The 26,388-nt window shown below is 38.9% G+C and overlaps 1 protein-coding gene across 1 annotated transcript in view; it reads right to left on the bottom strand.

Annotated features, from left to right (window-relative positions):
* The window catches only part of LRP2 (LDL receptor related protein 2), a 199,659-nt gene that overhangs the window by 106,288 nt on the left and 66,983 nt on the right, over positions 1-26,388 (bottom strand). Inside the window, exons 12-17 of the mRNA XM_068544952.1 lie at positions 22,505-22,728; positions 20,406-20,612; positions 17,731-17,933; positions 15,755-15,895; positions 9,114-9,317; positions 1,890-2,082 (exon numbers count right to left, since the gene is read on the bottom strand). Of these exons, the coding sequence (XP_068401053.1) occupies positions 1,890-2,082; positions 9,114-9,317; positions 15,755-15,895; positions 17,731-17,933; positions 20,406-20,612; positions 22,505-22,728 (1,172 nt within the window). The remainder of the gene's footprint in view (positions 1-1,889; positions 2,083-9,113; positions 9,318-15,754; positions 15,896-17,730; positions 17,934-20,405; positions 20,613-22,504; positions 22,729-26,388) is intronic.

Genomic DNA, 26,388 nt, shown 5'->3' with positions numbered 1-26,388 from the left:
TTAGCACAAACGTAGATTCTCCAGAGACTTGCTGTAAATTAATTTCGTTTTCTGTATGCTATTGGGTTTATATAGAAAAATATATAGAAAATACAAATGGTATTAAAATGGGCATCCAGAGCAGAGAACCACTGTGCTAGACTTCAGGACCTAAAACTATTGTCACCAAGTAGATTCTTTAAAAAGACACAGTTCAGGTTACATTTTAAATACTTCATGTTCTTGAAATAAAATAAACTACGAGCAAGAAAACAGATTTTAATCTCTCACTTTCTTTCTGGATTAAACATCCAGGATCCACTAGATCACTCTTTAGGCATCTTCCACAACGAATTAAATTTGCAGGAAAGCATTTCATCCCTGATGAAAAAAGCATCCAAATAAACATAACTCTTAAACGATCTTACCCAAGAGGTCTTTTTTTATCCCGAGGAGTGGCAAAAAGATGTGTAGGGAAAAAACCTTTTCTCTTTCATATGAGGCTTAAAAACTAAAATTAGTCTTTCCAAAAGGTAACTTTCTGAAGCGTGACTTCATATTGTTTTAAATTAAGGACAGGGGCTTCCCTGGTGGCACAGTGGTTAAGAATCTGCCTGCCAATGCAGGGGACACAGGTTCGAGCCTTGGTCCGGGAAGATCCCACATGCCACGGAGCAACTAAGCCTGTGTGCCAGTGCCACAACTACTGGGTCTGTGCTCTATAGCCCGCGAGCCACAACTACTGAGCCCGCGTGGCACAACTACTGAAGCCCGCGTGCCTACAGCCCGTGATCTGCAACAAGACAAGCAACCAAAATGAGAAGCCCGTGCACTGCAACGAAGAGCAGCCCCCGCTCGCCACAACCAGAGAAAGCCCGCGCACAGCAACAAAGACCCAACACAGCCAAAAATAAAAATAAATAAATTTATAAAAAGAAAATATGAAGGATACATCAGGAAAGGAATTTAACGCCTTTTCAAAACCCAACGTCAAAGATTTAGCTTAAGATAAATTCACTAGAAAATCAACTGTTTAACTCTCCATTGGGCAATAAAATTTCTTATCAATAACATCATCAGTTTTAAAATATGTTAGACACACAGGCTTTGCAGTCAGACAGGCCTGGAATTTGAATACTAACTATTGCTTAATAGCTGTGGGTCCTTGAGCAAGTTACTTTATCTCTCTGAGCCTCAGATTCTTTATCTCCAAAACAGGTCTTGTATATACCTCACTCACAAACCAGCTTTTGGATTAGATGAGATTAGGTACTATGTAAAGTGTTTGCTATGTACCCTCAATCAGGCTTTAGTGAATTACCAGTCATCTTTTTTTTTTTTAACTACTCTATTAAAACACAACTAGCTATCTCAGACTTTATGTTAGCTATCTAGCATATTTAAATAAGAAAGGTAAGAACAAAAAGGCATGGCGGGAAATGCTCTGTCTCTTCTTGTCTGACTCCACCAATAATGCAATGGTTAAACACGAAACTTTGTCTGTGGTCTGAAAGACTTTTTATTCTGAAAACTACTGAATGATTAAGCAAGTTTTGGTAAGCTTTATATCAATACATTAAAGCAGGGAAAGAATTTGAGCCTTTCCTGATAATTCTGCTGCATATTCATTCCTTCTCCACAGAATCTGTGTCTCATCGTTTGGTCCTCTGCGACTGTGAAAAAAAACCACACTCCAGTGAAGACTGGGAAGCCAAAGCTTAGGAGAAAGTTTTTGGAAGGAGATAAAGTGATCACGTCAGCATATGCTAAAAGGACACAATCTAAGGTGATTTCAATTTACATGGTTCAATCTTGTATTTACTGAATTTGCCAAATACCTATGGCATCACTTTGCAATGACTGTACAAGACATAAATTTCAAGCTCTTAGGAAAACATGAACACACTTACCCAGCAATAGGATGAACTACGATTGATCGTGGGTTATTTAAATTCTGGACTATTGTGCGCCTCGATTTATCAGCTAGCCTTATGACACTGACACTCCTATAAGAAGCATCTGTCCAATAGAGATTCTTTGAAATCCAGTCAAAACTCAAACTTTCAACACTTGGCACTCTGTTAGCTGTGATAACTTCTCTTCCTGTAAATTAAAATATGGACATGGTTTAAAGTAAGCATATTTTACATGACATACATTTTCCTACCACTGCATATTTAAACTTTGTGTGAGAACTAGAGAATATTTCAGTAATGTGGAATTCTTTTAAAAAATAAAGCAACAGTAAACTGCAAAGCAACACATGAGATAAACCTAGAATCTATCCATCTCCAAAAGTTTGGATCTCAAAGAATAGATATGACTCTGATAAATAGAACCAGGAGTGGTATGGCCTGGATTTACTCCCTTGTTCAACCGTCCAGAAAAAATTTCTCAGTACAGAACATCTGAAGAAGAGATACCTGAGTTCACATACTCACAACCACCACCCACAGACAGCGCTGATAAGCTGACACCGCCAGGTACGACTGGGGGTATCTATGAGGTATTCCCGCCCAACCTTCTCATCAACAGTCTTTCATAGCCACAAAGTTGCCAAGTTTGGAAAAGACCAGCAACCAGAAAGGAAATCAGAACTGGGTACAAGGAGAAAAATGACCACTTTCTTCTTTGTGAATTTTTTATGCCTTTTCCCCTCCTTTTTCTTTTTTTACTAAAGAAAATGTGAATCACAGGAAACTCTGCTCAACCTAAATGTAACAACCTAAAAGGGAAAATGTATAACTGAATCACTCTGCTGTACACCTGAAACTATCACAACAAAATATTCTTTAAAAAAAAAAAGTGGGGCTTCCCTGGTGGTGCAGTGGTTGAGAATCTGCCTGCCAATGCAGGGGACATGGGTTCGAGCCCTGGTCTGGGAAGATCCCACATGCCGCGGAGCAACTAGGCCCGTGAGCCACAAGTACTGAGCCTGCGCGTCTGGAGCCTGTGCTCCGCAACAAGAGAGGCCACGATAGTGAGAGGCCCGCGCACCGTGATGAAGAGTGGCCCCCACTTGCCACAACTAGAGAAAGCCCTCGCACAGAAACGAAGACCCAACACAGCCATAAATAAATAAATAAATACTTTAAATAAATAAATAAATACTTTAAATAAATAAATAAATAAAAGTGAATCAGAGTAAGCAATCACATCTCTTTCTTTTGAAGGAAGAAAAACAATCCTGGTGCTTTTTCCATTCATTTATTCAGCAAATTGGAAAAAGAAAGTCCTCTGTGTGCTAGACACCATATTAGACATTGAGGAAACATGATATTGCTAATAGTATTAATAATAATAGCTTATACTGAGCACTTACTATGAGCCTGGAACTGGCCCAAGTACTTTACATGAACTCATCCATCCTCACAACAGCTCAACAGTAGGAATTATTATTATCCCTATTTTGCACATGAGGAAACTGAGTCATAGAAAAGTGAAGCATTTTGAAAGAAATGTGGACACTGTCTTCAAGGTATCTTCAAGGTAATGAAGTGGGAGAGGTGGGTGGAGGCAATTAGGCCAAGAGGGAAAAAAACAGAAGAGTAACAGGTGCTGTGCTGGAGGTATGCACAGGATGGTATGGAAACCAAGGCCAAGTGCGGGTGTGGAGAGGTTTCCCAAAGGAAGTGGTGCATGGGGGGCTGCAGGAAAGCAAAGACGTGGAAGTGGGAGGGAGAGAGACAGGATTCCACACGCTCCAAAGCGTGGCTGGAGGTTAACAAGTTAATGGTAGAGGCTAAAAGAAAGGAAGAAGTTTGGGTGACCACCAGATTTGGTGGGCAGGGGGAGAGGTGGTGCTCTTCCCCTACGGCAGGGGTCTGGAGAAGTGGAATAAAGGTGAACATTTAGACATATTGGTTTTGAGGTGGTTTGTGGGATATCCAGGTGGGATATCCAAAAGGCAGTTGGCTCTATGGGTCTGAACCCCAGAGAGAGAGTTTGGATAGAGACTTCCATCACCTCCTGTAAGAAGCCTTACCTGACCTTTCCCCTCATTCTCCAGGTGAGGAGGAAAAACATTCAGGAAATGGCCTATCATAAGTCTCCTCACACTGATTTATAACTACTACATAGACTGTAACAAAAGATAAGGAAGGTGAAAAATTATGCAGAAGAAAATGCAGAATAAGAAAAGAAGACCGGACTTCCCTGGTGGCGCAGTGGTTAAGGATCTGCCTGCCAATGCACGGGACACGGGTTCGAGCCCTGGCCCGGGAAGATCCCACATGCCGCGGAGCAACTAAGCCCATGCGCCACAACTACTGAGCCTGCGCTCTAGAGCCCGCGAGCCACAACTACTGAAGCCCGAGCACCTAGAGCCCGTGCTCCACAACAAAGACAAGCCACCACAATGAGAAGCCCGTGCACCACAACAAAGAGTAGCCCTGCTCACTGCAACTAGAGAAAGCCCATGCGCAGCAATGAAGACCCAACGCAGCCAAAAATAAATACACAAATTAAAAAATAAAAATTAAAAAAATTAAAAAAATTAAAAGAGGACCAATGTTGAGCACTAGAGATCACAGTTGTGTATAGGACAGGCAAAGAAGAAAAGACGTGTAAGGAACACTAGAAAGAATCGTCAAGAAATAGAAGGAAATTCACGAGTGTGTTGTCAAGGGGGAAAAAAGCATTTTAAAGAAGACGACTAAGGCGCCAAAGATAAGGATAAAGTTTATAACAAAGAGACTGGAGGTGACCAGGATAAGGGGTTTCGAGTGACATAGTACGAAGAGGTGAGAAATGTGGAAGTAGGGCTAGGAAAGTGTAGGCCAAACTTTTAAGGTGCTTGTTCGTGAACTTGAGGAGAGAGGGCTGCAACTAGAGAGGAACGTGGAGTGAAGGGTGGGTTGAAGGTTTTTTAGTATGGGAGAGACTTGAGCATATCTGATGGGGAAAAGTCAGTAGAACAAGAGAAGTTGGAGTAGAGAAGGGATCATTGATGGAGCAAGTTTCCTGAGGGCTTCATTCAGCCCATCTTGACTTCAATTTGATTTCTGACAATTCAGTTTTTGCATATAAACTCATTGACACTCAACCTTCTCACTCAGAAAAACAGGGCAATTTACAATAATACATCCCTCACCAGAGCACAAGCAGTTTAACCACTAACTATAAGAAACTTTTAAAAGGCAATTTGCTCAGCATGTGGACTTGAAATTGATTTAAAAAAACAAAACAAAACAAAACAAAACAACCCATGATGAGAATTGCAGTTGCCAAAGCAGAAGGAAGCTGACCTGTGGAGGCATCTACAGGAGACTTAGCCTGTGTGTAGCTCAGCAGACCTAATTCTAGTCCTCAGAAAAGATGCATTCTGGTTCAGAATAACAGATTGACCACTGTGTTTATCTCCTCTTCCTTCCAAACTCCTTTTAATAATGACAGTGAAAGAACAGCAGATGAAAGATATCCACAGAGTTTGGAAGAGAAAGAGACTTCTCCAAAGTAACTCACTAAGCGAAAGGAGAGACGTGCCAGCACGGGGGAGCGCCAACACCCACACACACAGAAGCCTCAGCATGTCTGCACACAGAAGCACCGGCTCTGAAAAAGGTAGGGGCGGGACGCTAAGGGGCCTAGTTAAAAGTTGGCATCGGGAGCGACTGGACCCAGAGGTTCCTCCCAGACCCTGAGCATGTATGACACTCCTCTCCGTCTACCTCCTCTAACAGACCAGAGATTTTCTTCTCTGGGGGACCTCAAGCAGAGAGGCTGTGGGCTGAGGACACATTGCACAATGGAGGGCTGGGATCGGCACAGAACTGAGCACAGGAGGGTTATATATGTGAACACTGAACTGAACGGGCCTCAGCTCCCTGTCCTCTGTACTGCTCCCAAAACGGATACTAGCTTCCCCCTCTTACCCCTCACCCCAATAGGGAGAATGGAAGCAGCTACTAAGGAGAAACTGACTATCTCCAGAGAGGATTTTCTGATACTGACATTTGGAAGCTTCCCAACAAAAAGGCTGCCTTATCACCAGCTGATGAGGCCCATTCATACCAACAGCCTTCTGGTCGGTGTTTCATAGCTTTGCTCTTAATATCAAACAAGGCTCAAAGAAATTTGAAGAAAGCTTCCTTCATGAAGGAGAAAGTTGAAACAAACCAAAAGGAAAAAGGAACCCAAAGAAGATGGAAAGAGGAAAATTAATTTTTTAATGTAATTAATATCTTCATAGAATAAGAAAAGATTGAATTTATGCAGCAAGAACAGGCTTTATTTTTAAAAAGGAATAATCAGAGAGCAAGAAGAGGCTCTTCAACATTGAAAATACAAGAGAAATTAAATATTCGATAGAAAGGCTAAAACTAAAATGCCAAAAAATCTCACAGAAAGTAGAACAAAATGATAGAGATGAAAACTAGGAAAGAAAAGATAAGAAAAAAATAGATAATTAATCTCACATTCTCGAATAGAAAAAGCAAAGGCGGGCTTCCCTGGTGGCGCAGTGGTTGGGGTCTGCCTGCCAATGCAGGGGACACGGGTTCGAGCCCTGGTCTGGGAGGATCCCGCATGCTGCGGAGCAACTAGGCCCGTGAGCCACAACTACTGAGCCCGCGCATCTGGAGCCTGTGCTCCACAACGGAAAGGCCACGACAGTGAGAGGCCCGCGCACCGCGATGAAGAGTGGTCCCCGCTCGCCACAACTGGAGAAGGCCCTCGCACAGAAACGAAGACCCAACACAGCCATAAATAAATAAATAAACTTATTTAAAAAAAAAAAAAAAAAAAAGCAAAGGCAAGAAAATTCCCAGAATGGGAGAGAAATCTCAAGATGAATGGGATAACCAAAAGATTCTAAAAGTTTCCAGAAATGAACAAAAACAACCTCCCCCAAAAAAGGTCATACACACTGAAATGCTACTCTGGATGCCACAGGACTCTCAACACTGGCTACTAGAAGAGAGTGCAGCAATATCTTCAAATTTCTGAGGTAAAATTACTTTCACCCTACACCTAGTCAAATGATCAAGTTGGAGGGCAAAATAAAAACACCTTCAGACTCGAAATATGTACCACCAACTCATTCTTCTTAAGAAGCTACTATATAATGTGTTTCAGCAAAATAAGGAAATCAGCCTGGAAAGAGAAACAAGTGGCTTGCCAGAAACAGGAAAACCAGCACAGGAAAGTGGCAGAGGCAAATCGGAAGACAAGAGTTGTGTACCAGATCCAACTGAACAGCAGAGGGGGAAAAAATTATAGATTGTTCGCATTTGATAGATACATAGATACACAGACAAGCATTTGATAGATCTGTTGGAGCATTTGGGGAAAATATAATACCTACGTAGAAAACTAAGCAAATGAAGATGGAGCAATTGTTAACTGGAGGAAAAAAGAAATCAAAATTTGTTCAAGAAATGTCATCATGGAATACTACTTGACTTAGCAGCGAACAAAAATTACAACCTAGCTTTTTAGGGAGAACAGGGGGAGAGGGAAGTTGGTAGAGGGGAATGTAAGAGCTAAATCCCTATCTATAACAATGAAAATAAATGTCTAATATGCAAATCAAGAAGTAGTACTGCAACAGAGAAGAACAAACGTGACTCCATATTGAATCTATTCCTTTAACTCTAACCTTTGTGCTCTGTTGCCTGTGCTTAGTCATGCTGGCTGTGCACCTTTTGTAAAGGAATGTTGCCTATGGCCTGAAATACACAGGAGAGCCCATTCTCAAGGCTCTGATCTTTAAAGGTGTAAGACTTTTCCATTTATATAGAGATAAAAAGTTGCAGAACAGAGAATAACATTTGTCTTGTTAGTGGTTTATAAGAACACAGTGACCAGATGCACATGGACAGCTGCAAGAACAAAGGATTCCAGCACCAAGAAGTTTGCAACAACCAGCCACACCCTCTCCCCTTTTAGTATAAAGGAGACCTGAATTCTAACTCGGGTAAGATGGTTCTTTGGGACGCTAGTCCACCATCTTCTCAGTCTGCTGGCTATTCCCTGCCCCAACACCTCATCTCTAGATTTACCGGCCTGTCGTGCAGCGAGCAGTACAAACTTGGACTCAGTAACAGTATAAGCAAAATATTTAGAAACACGGAGACACATAATAGAACAAACAGGTAAAAGAATGGTAAGGAATTACCTCTAGCAAGCAGGTCTGAGTTTGGGGCAGGGTGGGGCAGAGCAATAGAGTTTTTCATTGAGAACAGCTACAATAATAGCTAACATTTACTGAATATTTACTATTTTCCAGGCATTATTCTAGGTGTTTTACATGTATTAGCCTAAAATTCTCTCAACAACCTTAAGAGCTATGTAGTACCTCTATTATTATTATTATTATTCCTATTTCACATATTCAGGAAACTGAGGTACAAAGAAAGAAAGTAACTTCCCCAAGATTACATAACTAGGAAATGTGAGGAGCCAGGATTCAAAACTAGGCAGTTTAGCTCCTGAGCTGGCCCCTCTTAGTTGCTATGTTATACTGGCTACTGATTTTTTTTTCAAACTTCAGGTTTCGACCCATTAGTGGATTGTAAAATCAAAGTATTGGATCATGCCAACATCCAAGAAAGTACCCAACTAGTAAGGTATGACTGACTATAATTTATCTTTCTGTGAGGATTATGAAGATTTTAACAGAATTCCAATCAACTGAAAACTTACAGTAAATCCATATTTACATATAATTCATGTCTTTTAAAAATAAATATTATTATTCCAAGCCCAGCATTTACGTAGTGCAGCATCCCTACAGAGAGGTCATTCCATTGGCTCAGTCTGGCTGCTTGAATATAGGGAACAGCCTCTAGTTAATTAACCCATTAACAGCTTTCATACATTTGACACTCCTATTATGGAGTGTCCATATGTTAATATTTGTCAATATTAATATTCTTCATTGTCCAATTACAACAATATTTGTTTTAAAATGCACTCTCATTTGTGACTTATTTTGAAAATAAAGGAAGTGTTCACTTAAACTCAATTCAAAAGAAAAGCAGTAGATTTCTTTTCCCAATCTAAAAGTATTTAGCAAGCTTAGTAAAAGACCCTGCTTAAGAAGTGAATGCAAAGTTTTAATGAAAAAATTATTAGTTTTATTATTGAAGACAGACAAAATATGCAAAAAAAAACCCCTTTAAACCCATTCTCACCTGTGCCATCGATCTTTTGTTTACAAATCATGTCTTTTGTTGTATCTGAAAAAAAGATAGCCTTCTCCTGGGCATCAAAATCAATCCCAACAAAGACGGAAGCATGTCCTGTCACTGGAAGAATGACATCTGCCTGGTGAGAGAGGGTGAGCGGGATGCCACGAACAGCCACATCAGATGAAAAGAACAGAAATCGCTCAGCAGCTGTAGAAAGAGGGACACACACAGTCAGCCACAGCATAGTTCTTGCCTTCTCCCAATTCCAGAGAAATTACTTATACACCCATAAAACACATGTTATAATTCTGCAATGTCATTCTGAAATAAACATAAAAAAAAAAAATCTGTAGAAAACATAGTTGGAAATAATGGAAAGAAGGGAAGAAAAAAAAACTGTGAAGGCAAAACAATCTTGAATTGAAGTATTACAATCTTACTTCTCCCTGAGAAATTTATCCTTAAGATTTATTTATATAAAACATGGTGCCCCAGCAAGATCCTTTTTGACCCACCTCCTAGAGAAATGGAAATAAAAACAAAAATAAACAAATGGGACCTAATGAAACTTAAAAGCTTTTGCACAGCAAAGGAAACCATAAACAAGACGAAAAGAAAACCCTCAGAATAGGAAAAAATATTTGCAAACAAATCAACTGACAAAGTATTCATCTCCAAAATATACAAGCAGCTCATGCAGCTCAATATCAAAAAAACAAACAACCCAACCAAAAATGGGCAGAAGACCTAAATAGACATTTCTCCAAAGAAGATATATAGATTGCCAACAAACACATGAAAAGATGCTCAACATCACTAATTATTAGAGAAATGCAAATCAAAACTACAATGAGGTATCACCTCACACCGGTCAGAATGGCCATCATCAAAAAGCCTATAAACAATAAATGCTGGAGAGGGTGTGGAGAAAAGGGAACCCTCTTGCACTGTTGGTGGGAATGTAAATTGATACAGCCACTATGGAGAACAGTATGGAGGTTCCTTAAAAAACTAAAAACAGAACTACCATATGACCCAGCAATCCCACTACTGGGCATATACCCTGAGAAAACCATAATTCAGAAAGAGTCATGTACCACAATGTTCATTGCAGCACTATTTACAATAGCCAGGACATGGAAGCAACCTAAGTGTCCATCATCACATGAATGGATAAAGAAGATGTGGCACATATATACAATGGAATATTACTCAGCCATAAAAAGAAACAAAATTGAGTTATTTGTAGTGAGGTGGATGGACCTAAAATCTGTCATACAGAGTGAAGTAAGTCAGAAAGAGACAAACAAATACCGTATGCTAAAAAAAATGGTTCTGAAGAACCTAGGGGTAGGACAGGAATAAAGACGCAGACATAGAGAATGGACTTAAGGACACGGGAAGAGGGAAGGGTAAGCTGGGATGAAGTGAGAGAGTGGCATTGACATATATACACTACCAAACATAAAATAGATAGGTAGTGGGAAGCAGCCGCATAGCACAGGGAGATCAGCTCGGTGCTTTGTGACCACCTAGAGGGGTGGGATAGGGAGGGTGGGAGGGAGATGCAAGAGGGAAGGGATATGGGGATATATATATATGTATAGCTGATTCACTTTGTTATACAACAGCAACTAACACAACAATGTAAAGCAATTATACTCCAATAAAGAGGTTAAAAAAAAAACATGGTGTCCATATGCTTAATATTTAAATTGGTATTAACTGCATAATAATCCCATCAAAATTCTCGAGTTACAATAACTTTTGTATAGAGATCTATATCAAAAATCCTATTGCAGTTTTGGGGGATATTAAGACCAGCAAAAGAGAAGTTTGACAGCCACCAGGTAAATTCTTTAGAAAGAAATAAAGGAAGGAAAGAAGAAGGGGAGTGGAGGAATGGAGGAAACAGGAAAGAATGGAGTGACGTGTAAAATCAAAGAAGGAGACAGTGACAGTATGCCAGGAAATCAAAAAGAAACACATGGTTTTTTAAACGAGGGTGATTTTTATCTGAATCTAGGGTTACCTACAAAGTGAACAAATTTGTTTGAGTTAAAATAAGACAATTTACGTACTAAGCCAGAAGCAGCACCATCTAGGGAGTAAGAATTTGCCAAAGGCATTAAAAAGGAGAGTTGTCAAAGGGAACATAAGAGAAACAAATATTGTAAGAGTGCATTTCATCATCAGCTGAAGCCAAGGCAGTAGCCTATTTTAACTGTGAGTAGATGTGCAGGCGACCAAAGAGGAGGACAGGAAGCATTTAGGGTAAGAATGCAACCAAGAGCATAGAGGCAGAAATAAAGAGAAAATCTGAATTGAGGAGTAAACACTAGATGAAGAAATGAGCCACCCAACACTTAGGAGTTTAGTTTGGAATACAGCAGTAAAGCCAGGTGGGATCAAGATGTGATTACCTGACTTAGGCAAAAGTGGTGAGCTAAGAGAGGTCAATAAAAGTGATGGGAAGTGCTCCCCATTAGAGTTAAGACTAACATCTAAAGTGGAAAAGATATTCACATGGTAGAGAAAAGAACTCAAAATTAAATCCTACAGAATTTCAAGAGCATAGTTTGAAAAAGAGACAGACCTGATTCTTTGAGAAGATAAACAAAATTGATAAACCATTAGCCAGACTCATCAAGAAAAAAAGGGAGAAGACTCAAATCAATAGAATTAGAAATGAAAAAGGAGAAGTAACAACTGACACTGCAGAAATACAAAGGATCATGAGACATTACTACAAGCAACGATATGCCTATACAATGGACAACCTGGAAGAAATGGACAAATTCTTAGAAAAGTACAACCTTCTGAGACTGAACCAGGAGGAAACAGAAAATATAAACAGACCAATCACAAGCACTGAAATTGAAACTGTGATTTAAAATCTTCCAACAAACAAAAGCCCAGGATCAGATAGCTTCACAGGCGAATTCTATCAAACATTTAGAGAAGAGCTAACACCTATCCTTCTCAGACTCTTCCAAAATATAGCAGAGGGAGGAACACTCCCAAACTCATTCTATGAGGCCACCATCACCCTGATACCAAAACCAGACAAAGATGTCACAAAGAAAGAAAACTACAGGCCAATATCACTGATGAACATAGATGCAAAAATCCTCAACAAAATACTAGCAAACAGAATCCAACAGCACATTAAAAGGATCATACACCATGATCAAGTGGGGTTTCTCCCAGGAATGCAAGGATTCTTCAGTATACGCAAATCAATCAATGTGATACACCATATTAACAAACTGAAGAATAAAAACCATATGATCATCTCAATAGATGCAGAAAAAGCTTTCAACAAAATTCAACACCCATTTATGATTAAAACCCTCCAGAAAGTAGGCATAGAGGGAACTTACCTCAACATAATAAAGGCCATATATGACAAACCCACAGCCAACATCATTCTCAATGGTGAAAAACTGAAACCATTTCCACTAAGATCAGGAACAAGTCAAGGTTGCCCACTCTCATCACTATTATTCAACATAGTTTTGGAAATTTTAGCCACAGCAATCAGAGAAGAAAAAGAAATAAAAGGAACCCAAATCAGAAAAGAAGAAGTAAAGCTGTCACTGTTTGCAGATGACATGATACTATACATAGAGAATCCTAAAGATGCTACCAGAAAACGACTAGATCTTATCAATGAATTTGGTAAAGTAGCAGGATACAAAATTAATGCACAGAAATCTCTTGCATTGCTATACACTAATGATGAAAAATCTGAAAATGAAATTAAGGAAACACTCCCATTTACCACTGCAACAAAAAGAATAAAATACCTAGGAATAAATCTTCCTAAGGAGACAAAAGACCTGTATGTAGAAAACTATAAGACATTGATGAAAGAAATTAAAGATGATACAAATAGATGGAGAGATATACCATGTTCTTGGATTGGAAGAATCAACATTGTGAAAATGACTCTACTACCCAAAGCAATCTACAGATTCAATGCAATCCCTATCAAAGTACCACTGGCATTTTTCACAGAACTAGAACAAAAAATTTCACAATTTGTATGGAAACACAAAAGACCCCGAATAGCCAAAGCAATCTTGAGAAAGAAAAATGGAGCTGGAGGAATCAGGCTCCCTGACTTCAGACTATACTACAAAGCTACAGTAATCAAGACAGTATGGGGCTTCCCTGGTGGCGCAGTGGTTAAGAATCCACCTGCCAATGCAGGGGACACGGGTTCGAGCCCTGGTCCTGGAAGATCCCACATGCCACGGAGCAGGTGGGCCCGTGAGCCACAAGTACTGAGCCTGCACATCTGGAGCCTGTGCTCCGCAACAAAAGAGGCCGCGATAGTGAGAGGCCCGTGCACTGCAATGAAGAGTGGCCCCCACTTGCCACAACTGGAGAAAGCCCTCGCACAGAAACGAAGACCCAACACAGCCATAAATAAATAAATAAATAAAATTAAAAAAAAAAAAAAGACAGTATGGGGCTTCCCTGGTGGCGCAGTGGTTAAGAATCCGCCCACCAATGCAGGAGACGCGGGTTCGAGCCCTGGTCTGGGAAGATCCCACATGCACAGCAACTAAGCCCGTGCACCACAACTACTGAGCCTGTGCTCTAGAGCCCGTGAGCCACAACTACTGAGCCTGTGTGCCACAACTACTGAAGCCCATGTGGCTAGAGCCCGTGCTCTGCAAAAAGAAAAGCCACCACAATGAGAAGCCTGTGCACCACACGAAGAGTAGCCCCTGCTCGCCGTATCCAGAGAAAAGCCCGTGTGCAGCAACAAAGACACAACACAGCCAAAATAAAAAATAAATAAATAAATAAGACAGTATGGTACTGGCACAAAAACAGAAATATAGATCAATGGAAGGATAGAAAGCCCAGAGATAAACCCATGCACATATGGTTACCTTATCTTTGATAAAGGAGGCAAGAATATACAGTGGAGAAAAGACAGCCTCTTCGATAAGTGGTGCTGGGAAAACTGGACAGCTACGTGTAAAAGAATGAAATTAGAACACTCCCTAACACCATACATGGAAATAAACTCAAAATGGATTAAAGACCTAAATGTAAGGCCAGACACTATCAAACTCTTAGAGGAAAACATAGGCAGAACACTCTATGACATAAATCACAGCAAGATCCTTTTTGACCCAGCTCCTAGAGAAATGGAAATAAAAACAGAAATAGACAAGTGGGACCTAATGAAACTTAAAAGCTTTTGCACAGCAAAGGAAACCATAAACAAGACAAAAAGACAACCCTCAGAATGGGAGAAAATATTTGCAAATGAGGCAATTGACAAAGGATTCCTCTCCAAAATTTACAAGCAGCTCATGCAGCTCAATACCAAAAAAACAAACAACCCAATCCAAAACTGGGCAGAAGACCTAAATAGACATTTCCCCAAAGAAGATATACAGGTTGCCAACAAACACATGAAAGAATGCTCAACGTCATTAATCATTAGACAAATGCAAATCAAAACTACAGTGAGATATCATCTCACACCAGTCAGAATGGCCATCATCAAAAAATCTATAAACAATAAATGCTGGAGAGGGTGTGGAGAAAAGGGAACCCTCTTGCACTGTTGGTGGGAATGTAAATTGATACAGCCACTATGGAGAACAGTATGGAGGTTCCTTAAAAAACTATAAACAGAACTACCATATGACCCAGCAATACCACTACTGGGCATATACCCTGAGAAAACCATAATTCAAAAAGAGTCATGTACCACAATGTTCATTGCAGCTCTATTTACAATAGCCAGGACATGGAAGCAACCTAAGTGTCCATCATCAGATGAATGGATAAAGAAGATGTGGCACATATATACAATGGAATACTACTCAGCCATAAAAAGAAACAAAATTGAGTTATTTGTACTGAGGTGGGTGGACCTAGAGTCTGTCATACAGAGTGAAGTAAGTCAGAAAGAGAAAAACAAATACCGTATGCTAACACATATATATGGAATCTAAAAAAAAAAAAAAAAAGGTCATGAAGAACCTAGGGGCAGGACAGGAATAAAGACACAGACCTACTAGAGAATGGACTTGAAGAAACGGGGAGGGGGAAGGGTAAGCTGGGACAAAGTGAGAGAGTGGCATGGACATATATACACTACCAAACGTAAAATAGATAGCTAGCAGGAAGCAGCCGCATAGCACAGGGAGATCAGCTCGGTGCTTTGTGACCACCTAGAGGGGTGGCATAGGGTGGGTGGGAGGGAGGGAGATGCAACAGGGAAGAGATATGGGGACATATGTATACGTATAACTGATTCACTTTGTTATAAAGCAGAAACCAACACACCATTGTAAAGCAATTATACTCCAATAAAGATCTTTAAAAAATTAATTAAAAATTTAAAAATTAAAAAGAGACAGAGATTTCAGGAAGGAGATAAAGGGAAAGGGGAGCCCAAGGAAACCCTAGATGTGTCCCAAAAGACAGAAATTTACATCTTCCAACACAGCTCTTTGTACAAAGGGAAATGTGCCTACCAAGGAAGATGCCCGGGGGCTACCAAAAGTTTATTTGCTGTGAAGAAGTGCTACAGGGAGCTGGCCCAGTCCAAGAGCAGCACATACCCCTGTGCTGACCATCAGAAAGACAGTCCAAAACTGATTTCTTACCAACGCAGTGGTAGTCATCCATATCCGGAATGTAGCCGAGCCTGCACTTGCAACGGTAGCCCAAACCACCATTAAACGTTCTGTGGCTGAGGACACAGATGTGTTGACAGCCCCCATTGTTATCTGCACATGGATTGCTAGCTGGAGGGAAAAATGCACATGGTTAAATCTCAATTAGAAATGCATATTTATCCAAGACATGCGAAGCCATTTTGAGACCTGTGGGTGAAATGGGTTTGAAACTCCTTGGAGACATCACTACTGGTTGCTACTGATACATCCACATTTAGCTGCTCCCAATGTCATTGTTGCTCTCGAATCTACTTTCAAACTGATGGTGGCAAAAAAAAAAACAACCAAGACTCCTGCAACTGGATAACCTTGGGGGTTCTTTTCCCCCCTATAACTGTAACAGACTCTGTCTGCTAGCCTCAGTGACTAAAATATAACTGTCCCCCAAATAACCTTAGTATTATTTTTTACCATTCAAAAAATAGAGTAAATAACTATAACTCACTGGATGCTTATTTTGTAGGACAACTTAACAATCAATGCCTCTAAGAGGTAAATATTATCGCAATTTTACAGAAAAGGAAACCAAAGTTCCAAAAGGTGAGACAACTTGCTCAAGATTATTCAGTGGTTAAATAGCTAAACTAGAATTCAAATCCAGATCTCATTCCAAAACCCTACATGTCTGAAACACAAACCATTTTATACTTCCAAAAACCACTCTCAAAGCAGTGACATCAGGAAGTTCACTGTACACAAGGCTGTCAGAGCTAAAAATGTTTGCTTTTGAAATTGTCTTCTTAGCCTTTGACTTATTCTTTAAAATAGTCTCTTCACCTTCTCGGGTAGATTAATTTTGAGAAACACAGGCAGGTATAATTCTGAAGCAAATAATAGAAATAATTTAGATGATAAAACTGGGTAATATTTTTGGTCAAGGGCAGATGTGAATTTAGTAGCTCATGAACTGATTATTCCAAATAGGTATTTTCTAATACAGTATATACTTTCAGGTACAGTATACATTTTCCAATGAAGTATTTGTTTCCTAGGATGACTACATTGAAGGGTAGTCATCTGAATCTATCAGTTTAGTGGTTGGTTGGTTTGAGTTTTTTTAATCAACCTAATTACTTTATAGTCTTTCTCCATCCTAGCCAGACCTATCACTTAGCATTACAGTTTTAAAGTGAAATCTGTCTTTCTCTGAATTACTGTTCACTGATATTAAGCTTTCTTCTGATGTAGTCTAGTTTATTGTGTTTCTTTTCTTTGATGCATGAGCAAATACAGAAGAGAGCTGTATACACAGTCTAAACAGTCATGTCAATTTAAAACCTTGAAACAAACAAAACTTACTGTAAAATAACATAAGTAACATAAGTACTATAAAATAACATTCAGTGTCTGAATCAAAATATTTCTTTTCTTTGATAAGTGACCAGCCTGAAAGATACCAAACCCAGCTGACCTATGACAGACCCAATGCAAACCAAATAACAGGTGTCATAAATATACAACAGAGAAGAAGGAAAAAAATAGCTCTGACACTACCTAAAATGACCACTTAGCGTGTCATTTTCTTCTTCTGGGCCTCAGTTTCCTTGACTGCAATATTAGAGGGTTGAATTGGGAGATTCCTCCCGTAGAATAAGGATGGGTATTTTAGTTTGGTTTGTTTGCTGCTCTTTCTCCAGCCTGTAGACAGGATCTGGTATACTGCAGGTGCCAATAAATATCTGTTAAATACACCTCTAAGTTCTTTGTAGATTGGGCATTTTAACTCTAAAATGCATCAAGTTCTCCAGAATGCCAACGATCGGCAAAGCCAATTTCAGAGGGTTGAACTCTCTAGATAACCCATCATATATTTGAGAATGCCACCCAAATCTCATGAGAACTTTGAGAAAACCTTTCTACCAAGGCCAGTACCAAGCATGGTTTTCCACTGCTGAGGGGCCTACCATAGGGCTGCCTGAGGGCATGGTAAACAGTCACTCCAAAAGGCCTCAGGGAAGACCTGTAGTACAGTTGTGGGTCAGTCTCCGTGAACTTGTTTGCCTTCATTACAGCCATCTTTGTCCAATCGGTAAAGAACACATGATCTTCAAACAAGCTTATTGCAAAGGGATGAGGAATGTTCGAGCCTCCATGAATTACTGTCTTCCTGTTACAAAAGATATATACCATACAATTTTGATTAACGGTGGAATTAGTTCCAAAAAAAAAAAAAAAGGTGGAATTAGTTCACGTAAATGCTTAAAGAGCTAAAAAATTTCTTGCTACAAATACAGAATATATAGTCAAGATACATTTTAAGATGCAGGTGTATTTCTGTCTATACTCGCTAAAAGGATTTTCCTATTGTCTCTTCGAAAAAAGCCTTGGCACTTAAGTTCCAAGTCTCCGTCCTCGCTTGTTCTAGATCTTTTGAAAAATTACTGTTTTCCCACCTGCTCTTCATTCTTTTAAGGTTGCTCCACATATAAAAGGTCTAAGATGTGAAATATCATTTTGAAATCTGTAGGGGAAAGAGTGTAACAAGGGACTGGAAGTCTGGTAGACAACTTCAACACTTACTCCGTGCTCACCACTGACCATTTCTCAGCAATTAGGGAGCAAGACAGTGAGCTGGAGAATTCACCCCACAGCAAGCACACAGACTTATTCCTGATGTCACTCTAGGGAGGGGAAAAAGTAGGGCTACCACTGGTATGCCTCTGCCTGACGAAACCGTCAGCTGAGCATATTTGTAGTGGAGGCAGAGTGCCCAGAGCCGCTAAAATGGAAGACAACACAGGTAAGAGGTGCTAGGCAAGGGGAAGAAATCAACACTGCTGCCATGACTGCATCTACAGAAACAGTAATTCACTGAGGCCACATAAGTAAAGTGAGGTAGAGGATGGTACGTGAAAGAAACCTCTTTTCTTTTGGCATAGGAGAAAGACCTCAAAGAAAAATCTCAGCAGCCCTGGAAAACTAAAGAGCACAATAGAGCTTTAAGAAAAGACTTGAAGATACTAACACTGGGAATCACACTGCACGCGATAAAACAAAGAAACCCAAGATGGCAAGTGAGTGCAAACTTTGAAACACTCAATAGTGACATGGTACATTAAAATTAATGGGGTTTTTTTTCATTTAGCAAATTCCAGAAGTCTAGAAGACTTCCCTGGTGGTGCAGTGGTTAAGAATCCGCCTGCCAATGCAGGGGACACGGGTTCGATCTCTGGTGCAGGAAGATCCCAAATGCCGCGGAGCAACTGAGCCCATGTGCTACAACTGCTGAGCCTGTGTGCCACGACTACTGAAGCCCGCAAGCCTAGAGCCCGTGCTCTGCAACAAGAGAAGCCACCGCAATGAGAAGCCCACAAACCACAACAAAGAAGTAGCTCCCGCTTGCCGCAACTAGAGAAAGCCCGCACGCAGCAATGAAGACACAAAGCAGCCAAAAAATAATAATAATAATAATAATAAATTCCATTAATCTAAATGCCACCTGCTGGTAAAGCAAGAGGCAATGACTTTATGATTTTAGCTGTACTTGTGAGTTTTAGTATCTCCTCCATATTTCTCCACAGCGAGCAAACCACTCAAATCTTTCTAAAATTCCATTGATTTTTATGTTTTACTTTAACCATAGCATAAAAATATTTAGACTATAAAATTAATGCCAAAACAACCGTGAAAGTGAAAAAAAATTAGGCAATTTCTCAATTGTTTTTATATGACTTATATGATTATTTTTTCATTAAATTAATTCCTATCCTCACTATGGGAACCAGTTTCAGTGACAATACGTCATAGCCTTAATACCCAATCACTTCATTTAACCAAGTAGAGATTGTTCTAAGAATATAAAATCCAGTGGCAAACTGTGATACCATCCTTACAAAATAGAGATAAAGGAGAAACCAAAACTAGAATATTCTTTTCACTGAGAAAACAATAAAATCACGTCATTTGGAAAAATCAAATTGACTAGAGTAATTTTTCTTGGTCAAAATTTAAAGACCATGTTTTAACCAGTTTTTGAAAATACCAAAAGAAGAGGATCTAAAATAGGTAACAATTTAATTAATTTATAGTGAGCTCTAATCCAACTAAGATGAAGGAAAAAGGTATGCCATACTCTGCGTTCAAATATTGTTTAAATGTCTTTGAAGTATATCAGGTAAAGTCAGAATTTCTCTTTAAGATTTGAAATATATATAAGAGCAGTATAAAACCCAATTAATTCCCACCAGATAATGTTAAAAAAAATAATAAAACTTATTTACTGGAGGGAAGATAGAAAGCTAAAAGATAAAGTGATCTTTGGAAACAAACCATAAGGGACCCAGACAAATAAATGGACTCGGAAGTTAATGAAAATAATGTGCTTCATCTGGGAGTGAGAGAGGGCTTGGAGAAGAGAAATCAAAGAACAAATGCTGTAGGTAGTATTTAATGAGTGTTAATATGGAACACAAGCTAAAACTCAGAGCAGGTCACAACCTGCAATGTCAACACAAAGATCATTCAAGTTATGTCAACCAACAAAGCAATCTTTTAATTCTAGTCCTTCAGTTTCTCTCTCCATAAATTTTATGTATTTCCCCAAAACTTATAAAGATTTTATAAAAAAAATACTTCTTACCTTTGAATTCCATCATAAGTTACAGTCTCAATGTAATCAAACCGGGAGTCAACCCAGTAAACACGCTTTGATACCAAATCCAGGGTTATCCCAGCAGGCCATCCCAGCTTTCTTGTCACCAAGTCTTTACGGTTGGAGCCATCCATGAAAGCCCTTTCTATCTTAGGTGTCCCAGAAAAGCTCTGCCAATCTGAGAAAAATAAATAACTACAAAAGAAAACCAAAAGATGAAAGAATCAGTTATTTTACAAGTTTACCTAGAAAATATTTTTTGAGATTGTATGTTTGGATCAATGGAAATTTCCTCTAGCTGATTAGAGAACCATGGGGGTTTAAAACAATAGAGAAATTTTAAAGTATTAAAAATCAGAAACTGTGAGGGCCAATCAGGAGAGTCAACAACTCCAAATAGCAACTATTAAAATGTACTAACTGGCAGGCAAAAAAAAAAAAAAAAATGCACATCTACCTTCTTAACTTCTTAATATTCTCCCCGATCCCTGACTCCATCCTTTACTTCTCTTTTTTACAGCCAGCAAAAAGGCTGTAAAAAAGAAAAAACTATCAAGCCATTTCCCTCCTTAATTCCTCATTCTAAGGCATGGTCTAGAGAACATATACATCATTTTCAAGGAAGGACAGCTGAAATCATGAAATAGAAATGAATAATCACCATTCACCAACACTTAAGTAGCCTCAAGTTCATCCAAGGCTCCTAAGACCCAACTGTGAAAATCTAGGAGAAAGCTAGTCCCCCATAACTGGTCTCAAATGTGAAGATGAGGAAAATTTTAATTTACACCTGGAGAAAAGTAAGCATTATCACTATTGCTGGATTGATTCACAGTTGAACAACTTGTAATGAGGTATTAACACTGACATCTCAACCCCAGTCTCTAACAAGAAATCACTAAAAGGGATAGATCTGATAGGGGATAGAGTAGGGTAATCAAATAGTTAGCTTAGAAACCACATTAGGGGATTGCAGGTAGAGAGGGAACTTTAGGGGGCTTTGGGAGACCACAGTAAGTTAATGATCACTCAAGAAAGTAATGGAAAAATCCTGAAACAATGTGGGCTTGCTTGACTCATAAAGCAGAGCAAGTCGCTTAGCATCAAAGCCAGACTGGCTTGCTTAACAACAAAACCAAGCCAACTTGCTTACCAACAAAACTATGCAACAGAAGCATGAGACATGCCCCAAAACAATAAAACAACAGTGGAAAATAAGGTCTACAATCTGCCCAGTGATGTCAACAAGTTAATGACCCCTAAGGCATTCTCTTTGCACACACAAAAAAACAATAACTTATGGAAAGGTGATATTTCAAAGTGAAAGACCCTCATTGTACTGAGACCTGAAATCATTTCTCCATAGTGCCGTGACAGTCCCGGAGACACCATATAGGTTCAAAAACTCCCCCGCCCAACGTATAGGAGGAGTTAATGATGGAAGACTCAAAGAATGAAAAAGAAGGTGGTCTTCTCCCCCTCCCCTCTCTTCCTTTGATTATAAAAATGTAGCCCACTAAGTACTCGGGGCAGCACAACACTCGCCTGCCCGCTTGTAAGCCTCACAAGCGTCCTATTCTAATAAATCACTTCTTATCTATCACTGCCTCTCGACGAATTCTCTCTGCCCTGAGACATAAAGAACCGGGGATATTCAGAGCCCCTCGCAACGCCACCTAGTGGTTTCAGATCTATCCCCTCTTTAAAACAACTTTACAACTTATGTTAGAGTGATCATGTTAATAATGGTTTAGTTGTGACAATACTATTAGAGTCAGAAAACAGAATCCAATTTCTCAGCCAGGAGAATGTGGCAAACACTAAGAATAAAATTCATACCCCAAAAATATCACATGTTTTTAGGACACCAGTAGGTGTGTTTGGACTGCATATCCTCAAATTGGATTATATTTACCCAACTCCTTTAAAGCTTCTATGAAAAGAGATATGAAATAAACATGGATTCTAGAGTACAGAACCTAAAAGAAGTCAGGATTAACCTTCAATTATGCCAATGGATGTTTTGTGTACAGGGGAGAAATAAAACTCCAAAAATGCTGGAATCAGTATGTTTTCACATAACTTACCCAACAGTTGGGTCCACGGCAATTCCTCTTGGATGTCCCAAATGTTCACTTATAATGGTAATCCGTTGGCTTCCATCCAAATTTACCATATCTATGCAGTTGACATTGGTCTCTACAACATAAAGTTTATTATTTACCCAGTCCACAGCCAGATTCTCTGGGTCTTCAACAGAAACATTGAGAACTTCTTGGATATCTAAACCATTAATGTCAACTGAAAAAACCTGAAAGAAAAACCAAAATTATTACACTTCTTAAGCATAATTCACTGGGAGCAGTTTTCCTATACTTCATTCCAGGGACCTATCTTTGTTGCACAAATCAGTCATTTGGATTTAAAAAAAAAAGAATTCATATATGGCCTTTCTTATGTTGAGGTAGGTTCCCTCTATGCCCATTTTCTGGAGCGTTTTTATCATAAATGGGTGTTGAATTTTGTCAAAAGCTTTTTCTGCATCTATTGAGATGATCATATGGTTTTTATTCTTCAATTTGTTAATATGGTGTATCACATTGATTTGCATATATTGAAGAAACCTTGCATCCCTGGGAAAAGTCCCACTTGATCATGGTGTATGATCCTTTTAATGTGTTGTTAGATTCTATTTGCTAGTATTTTGTTCAGGATTTTTGCATCTATGTTCATCAGTGATATTGGTCTATAATTTTCTTTTCTTGTGATGTCTTTTTCTGGTTTTGGTATCAGGGTGATCGTGGCTTCATAGAATGAATTTGGGAGTGTTTCTCCCTCTGCAATTTTTTGGAAGAGTTTGAGATGGATCAGTTTTAGCTCTTCTCTAAATGTGTGATAGAATTCGCCTGTGAAGCCATGTGGTCCTGTACTTTTGTTTGTTGGAAGATTTTTAATTATGGTTTCAATTTCATTACCTGTGATAGGTCTGTTTATATTTTCTAATTCTTCCTGGTTCAGTCTTGGAAAATTGTACCTTTCCAAGAATTTGTCCATTTCTTTGTGGTTGTCCATTTTATTGGCATATAGTTGTTTGTAGTAGTCTCTTATAATTCTTTGTATTTCTGCGGTGTCAGTTGTGATTTCTCCTTTTTCATTTCTAATTTTATTGATTTGAGTCCTCTCCCTTTCTTCCTTGATGAGTCTGGCTAAGGGTTTATCAATTTTGTTTATCTTCTCAAAGAACCAGCTTTTAGTTTTATTGATCTTTGCTATTGTTTTCTTCATTTCTATTTATTTCTGCTCTGATCTTTATGATTTCTTTCCTTCTACTGACTTTGGGTTTTGTTTGTTCTTCTTTCTCTAGTTGTTTTAAGTGTAGGGTTAGATTGTTTATTTGAGATTTTTCTTGTTTCTTGAGGTGAGATTAAATTGCTATAAGCTTCCTCCTTAGAACTGCGTTTTCTGCGTCCCATAGGTTTTGGGTCATCGTGTTTTCATTGTCATTTGTTTCTATTTATTTTTTTATTTCTTCTTTGATTTCTTCAGTGATCTCTTGGTTATTCAGTAGCACACTGTTTACCCTCCATGTATTTGTGTTTTTTACAGTTTTTTTCCTGTAATCGATCTCCAATCTCATAGCGTTGTGGTCAGAACAGATGCTTGATACAATTTCAATTTTCTTAAATTTTCCGAGGCTTGATTTGTGACCCAAGATGTGATCTATCCTGGAAAATGTTCTGTGTGCACTTGAGAAGAAAGTGTATTCTTCCACTTTTGGGTGGAATGTTCTAAAACGATCAGTTAAGTCTATCTGGTCTATTGTGTCATTTAAAGCTTGTGTTTCCTTATTTATTTTCTGTTTGGATGATCTGTCCATTGGTGTAAGTGGGGTGTTAAAGTCCCCTACTATTATTGTGTTACTGTCGATTTCCCCTTTCATGGTTGTTAGCATTTGCCTAATATATTGAGGTGTTCCTATGTTGGGTGCATAAACATTTATAATTGTTATATCTTCTTCTTGGATTGATCCTTTGATCATTATGTAATGTCCCTCCTTATCTCTTGTAACAGTCTTTATTTTAAAGTCTATTTTATCTGATACGAGTATTGCTACTCCAGCTTTCTTTTGATTTCCATTTGCATGGAATATCTTTTTCCATCCCTTCACTTTCAGTCTGTATGTATCCCTAGGTCTGAAGTGGGTCTGTTGTAGACAGCATACATATGGGTCTTGTTTTTGTATCCATTCAGCCAGTCTGCGGAGCTCAATATCAAAAAAACAAACAATCCAATTTAAAAATGGGTGGAAGACCTAAATAGACATTTCACCAAGGAAGACATACAGATGGCCAAGAGGCACATGAAAAGATGCTCAACATCACTAATTATTAGAGAAATGCAAACCAAAACTGCAATGAGGTATCACCTCACGCCAGTCAGAATGGCCATTAGCAAAAAAGCTAGAAAGAATAAATGCTGGAAAGGGTGTGGTAAAAAGGGAACCCTCCTGCACTGCTGGTGGGAATGTAAATTGATACAACCACTACGGAAAATAGGACGGAGGTTCCTTAAAAAACTAAAAATAGAACTACCATATGACCCAGCAATCCCACTACTGGGCATATACCCTGAGAAAACCATAATTCAAAAAGAGACATGCACCATAATGTTCATTGCAGCACTATTTACAATAGCCAGGAAAGGCAACCAACCTAAATGTCCATCGACAGATGAATGGATAAAGAATATGTGGCACATATATACAATGGAATATTACTCAGCCATAAAAAGAAACAAAATTGAGTTATTTGTAGTGAGGTGGATGGACCTAGAGTCTGTCATGCAGAGTGAAGTAAGTCAAAAAGAGAAAAACAAATACTCTATGCTAACACATATATATGGAATCTAAAAAAAACCCAAAAAATGGTACTGATGAACCTAGTTGCAGGGCAGGAATAAAGATGTAGACATAGAGAATGGACTTGAGGACACGGGGTGGGAGGGGGAAGCTGGGCAAAGTGAGAGTAGCATCGACATATATACACTACCGAATATAAAATAGTTAGCTAGTGGGAAGCAGCAGCATAGCACAGGGAGATCATCTGGGTGCTTTGTGATGACCTAGAGGCATGGGATAGGGAGGATGGGAGGGAAGCTCAGGAGGGAGGGGATATGGGGACATATGTATGCATATGGCTGATTCACTTTGTTGTACAACAGAAACTAACACAGTATTGTGAAGCAATTATACTCCAATAAAGATCTATTAAAAAAAAAAAAAGAATTCACTGGAGACTTGTTATTTTACATCATGGGTTACTGGGGGCAGGGAGTTTCTTTAAAAGCATATGAGGCATATATAAAAAGTTGGGTTTACAAAAAAAGAGCCTGCATTTCTAATTCTCGGTAGTTAGAGAAAGTTTAATTCAATGTGGATTTCTTGGTGGAGGAGGTGGTAGTGGTTTGTTTTGATTTCTAGCTGTCATTAAATCAGATCTGCTAATAATCCAAAGTCTCAATTTTTAGAAATTTTATGCAATTTTATCAGTTAATTGAATTAAAATTTTATTAATGGTACAAGGAAATGTAAGGGAAGAAATAAAATTCCATAACTCTTTAAGAGTCTCTAAAATTTATGTTTTAAAAATCTCCGTTGCATTACTCAAGGTTGAAATCAGATCCATCACACTTTCCAAATAAGAGAGCATAATGAAATTTTGGCTGTTAAACAAAATACTGTCAATATTTGTTACCCAATCCTCAATTACTGTTCCATTTAGAAGATGCAGGTAAAAATCTGATTTTTATCATACAGGAAAGCAGAATACTTTTTACATTTTAAATGATCAAGTTTCAAAAATTACTACCAAATATCTACCCAGTTTTGAAAGAATGTCTACTATTTCTTTTAATTAGGCTTTTGGACTCCATTTCGAATAAAATTAAAAGTTGCTCAAGGCTAATCCATATA

This window comes from Eschrichtius robustus, chromosome 5, assembly GCF_028021215.1.
Source record: "Eschrichtius robustus isolate mEscRob2 chromosome 5, mEscRob2.pri, whole genome shotgun sequence".
NCBI lineage: Eukaryota > Metazoa > Chordata > Mammalia > Artiodactyla > Eschrichtiidae > Eschrichtius > Eschrichtius robustus.
The sequence above is the reverse complement of the archived record's forward strand: the minus strand, read 5'-3'. Positions and strand labels throughout refer to the sequence as shown.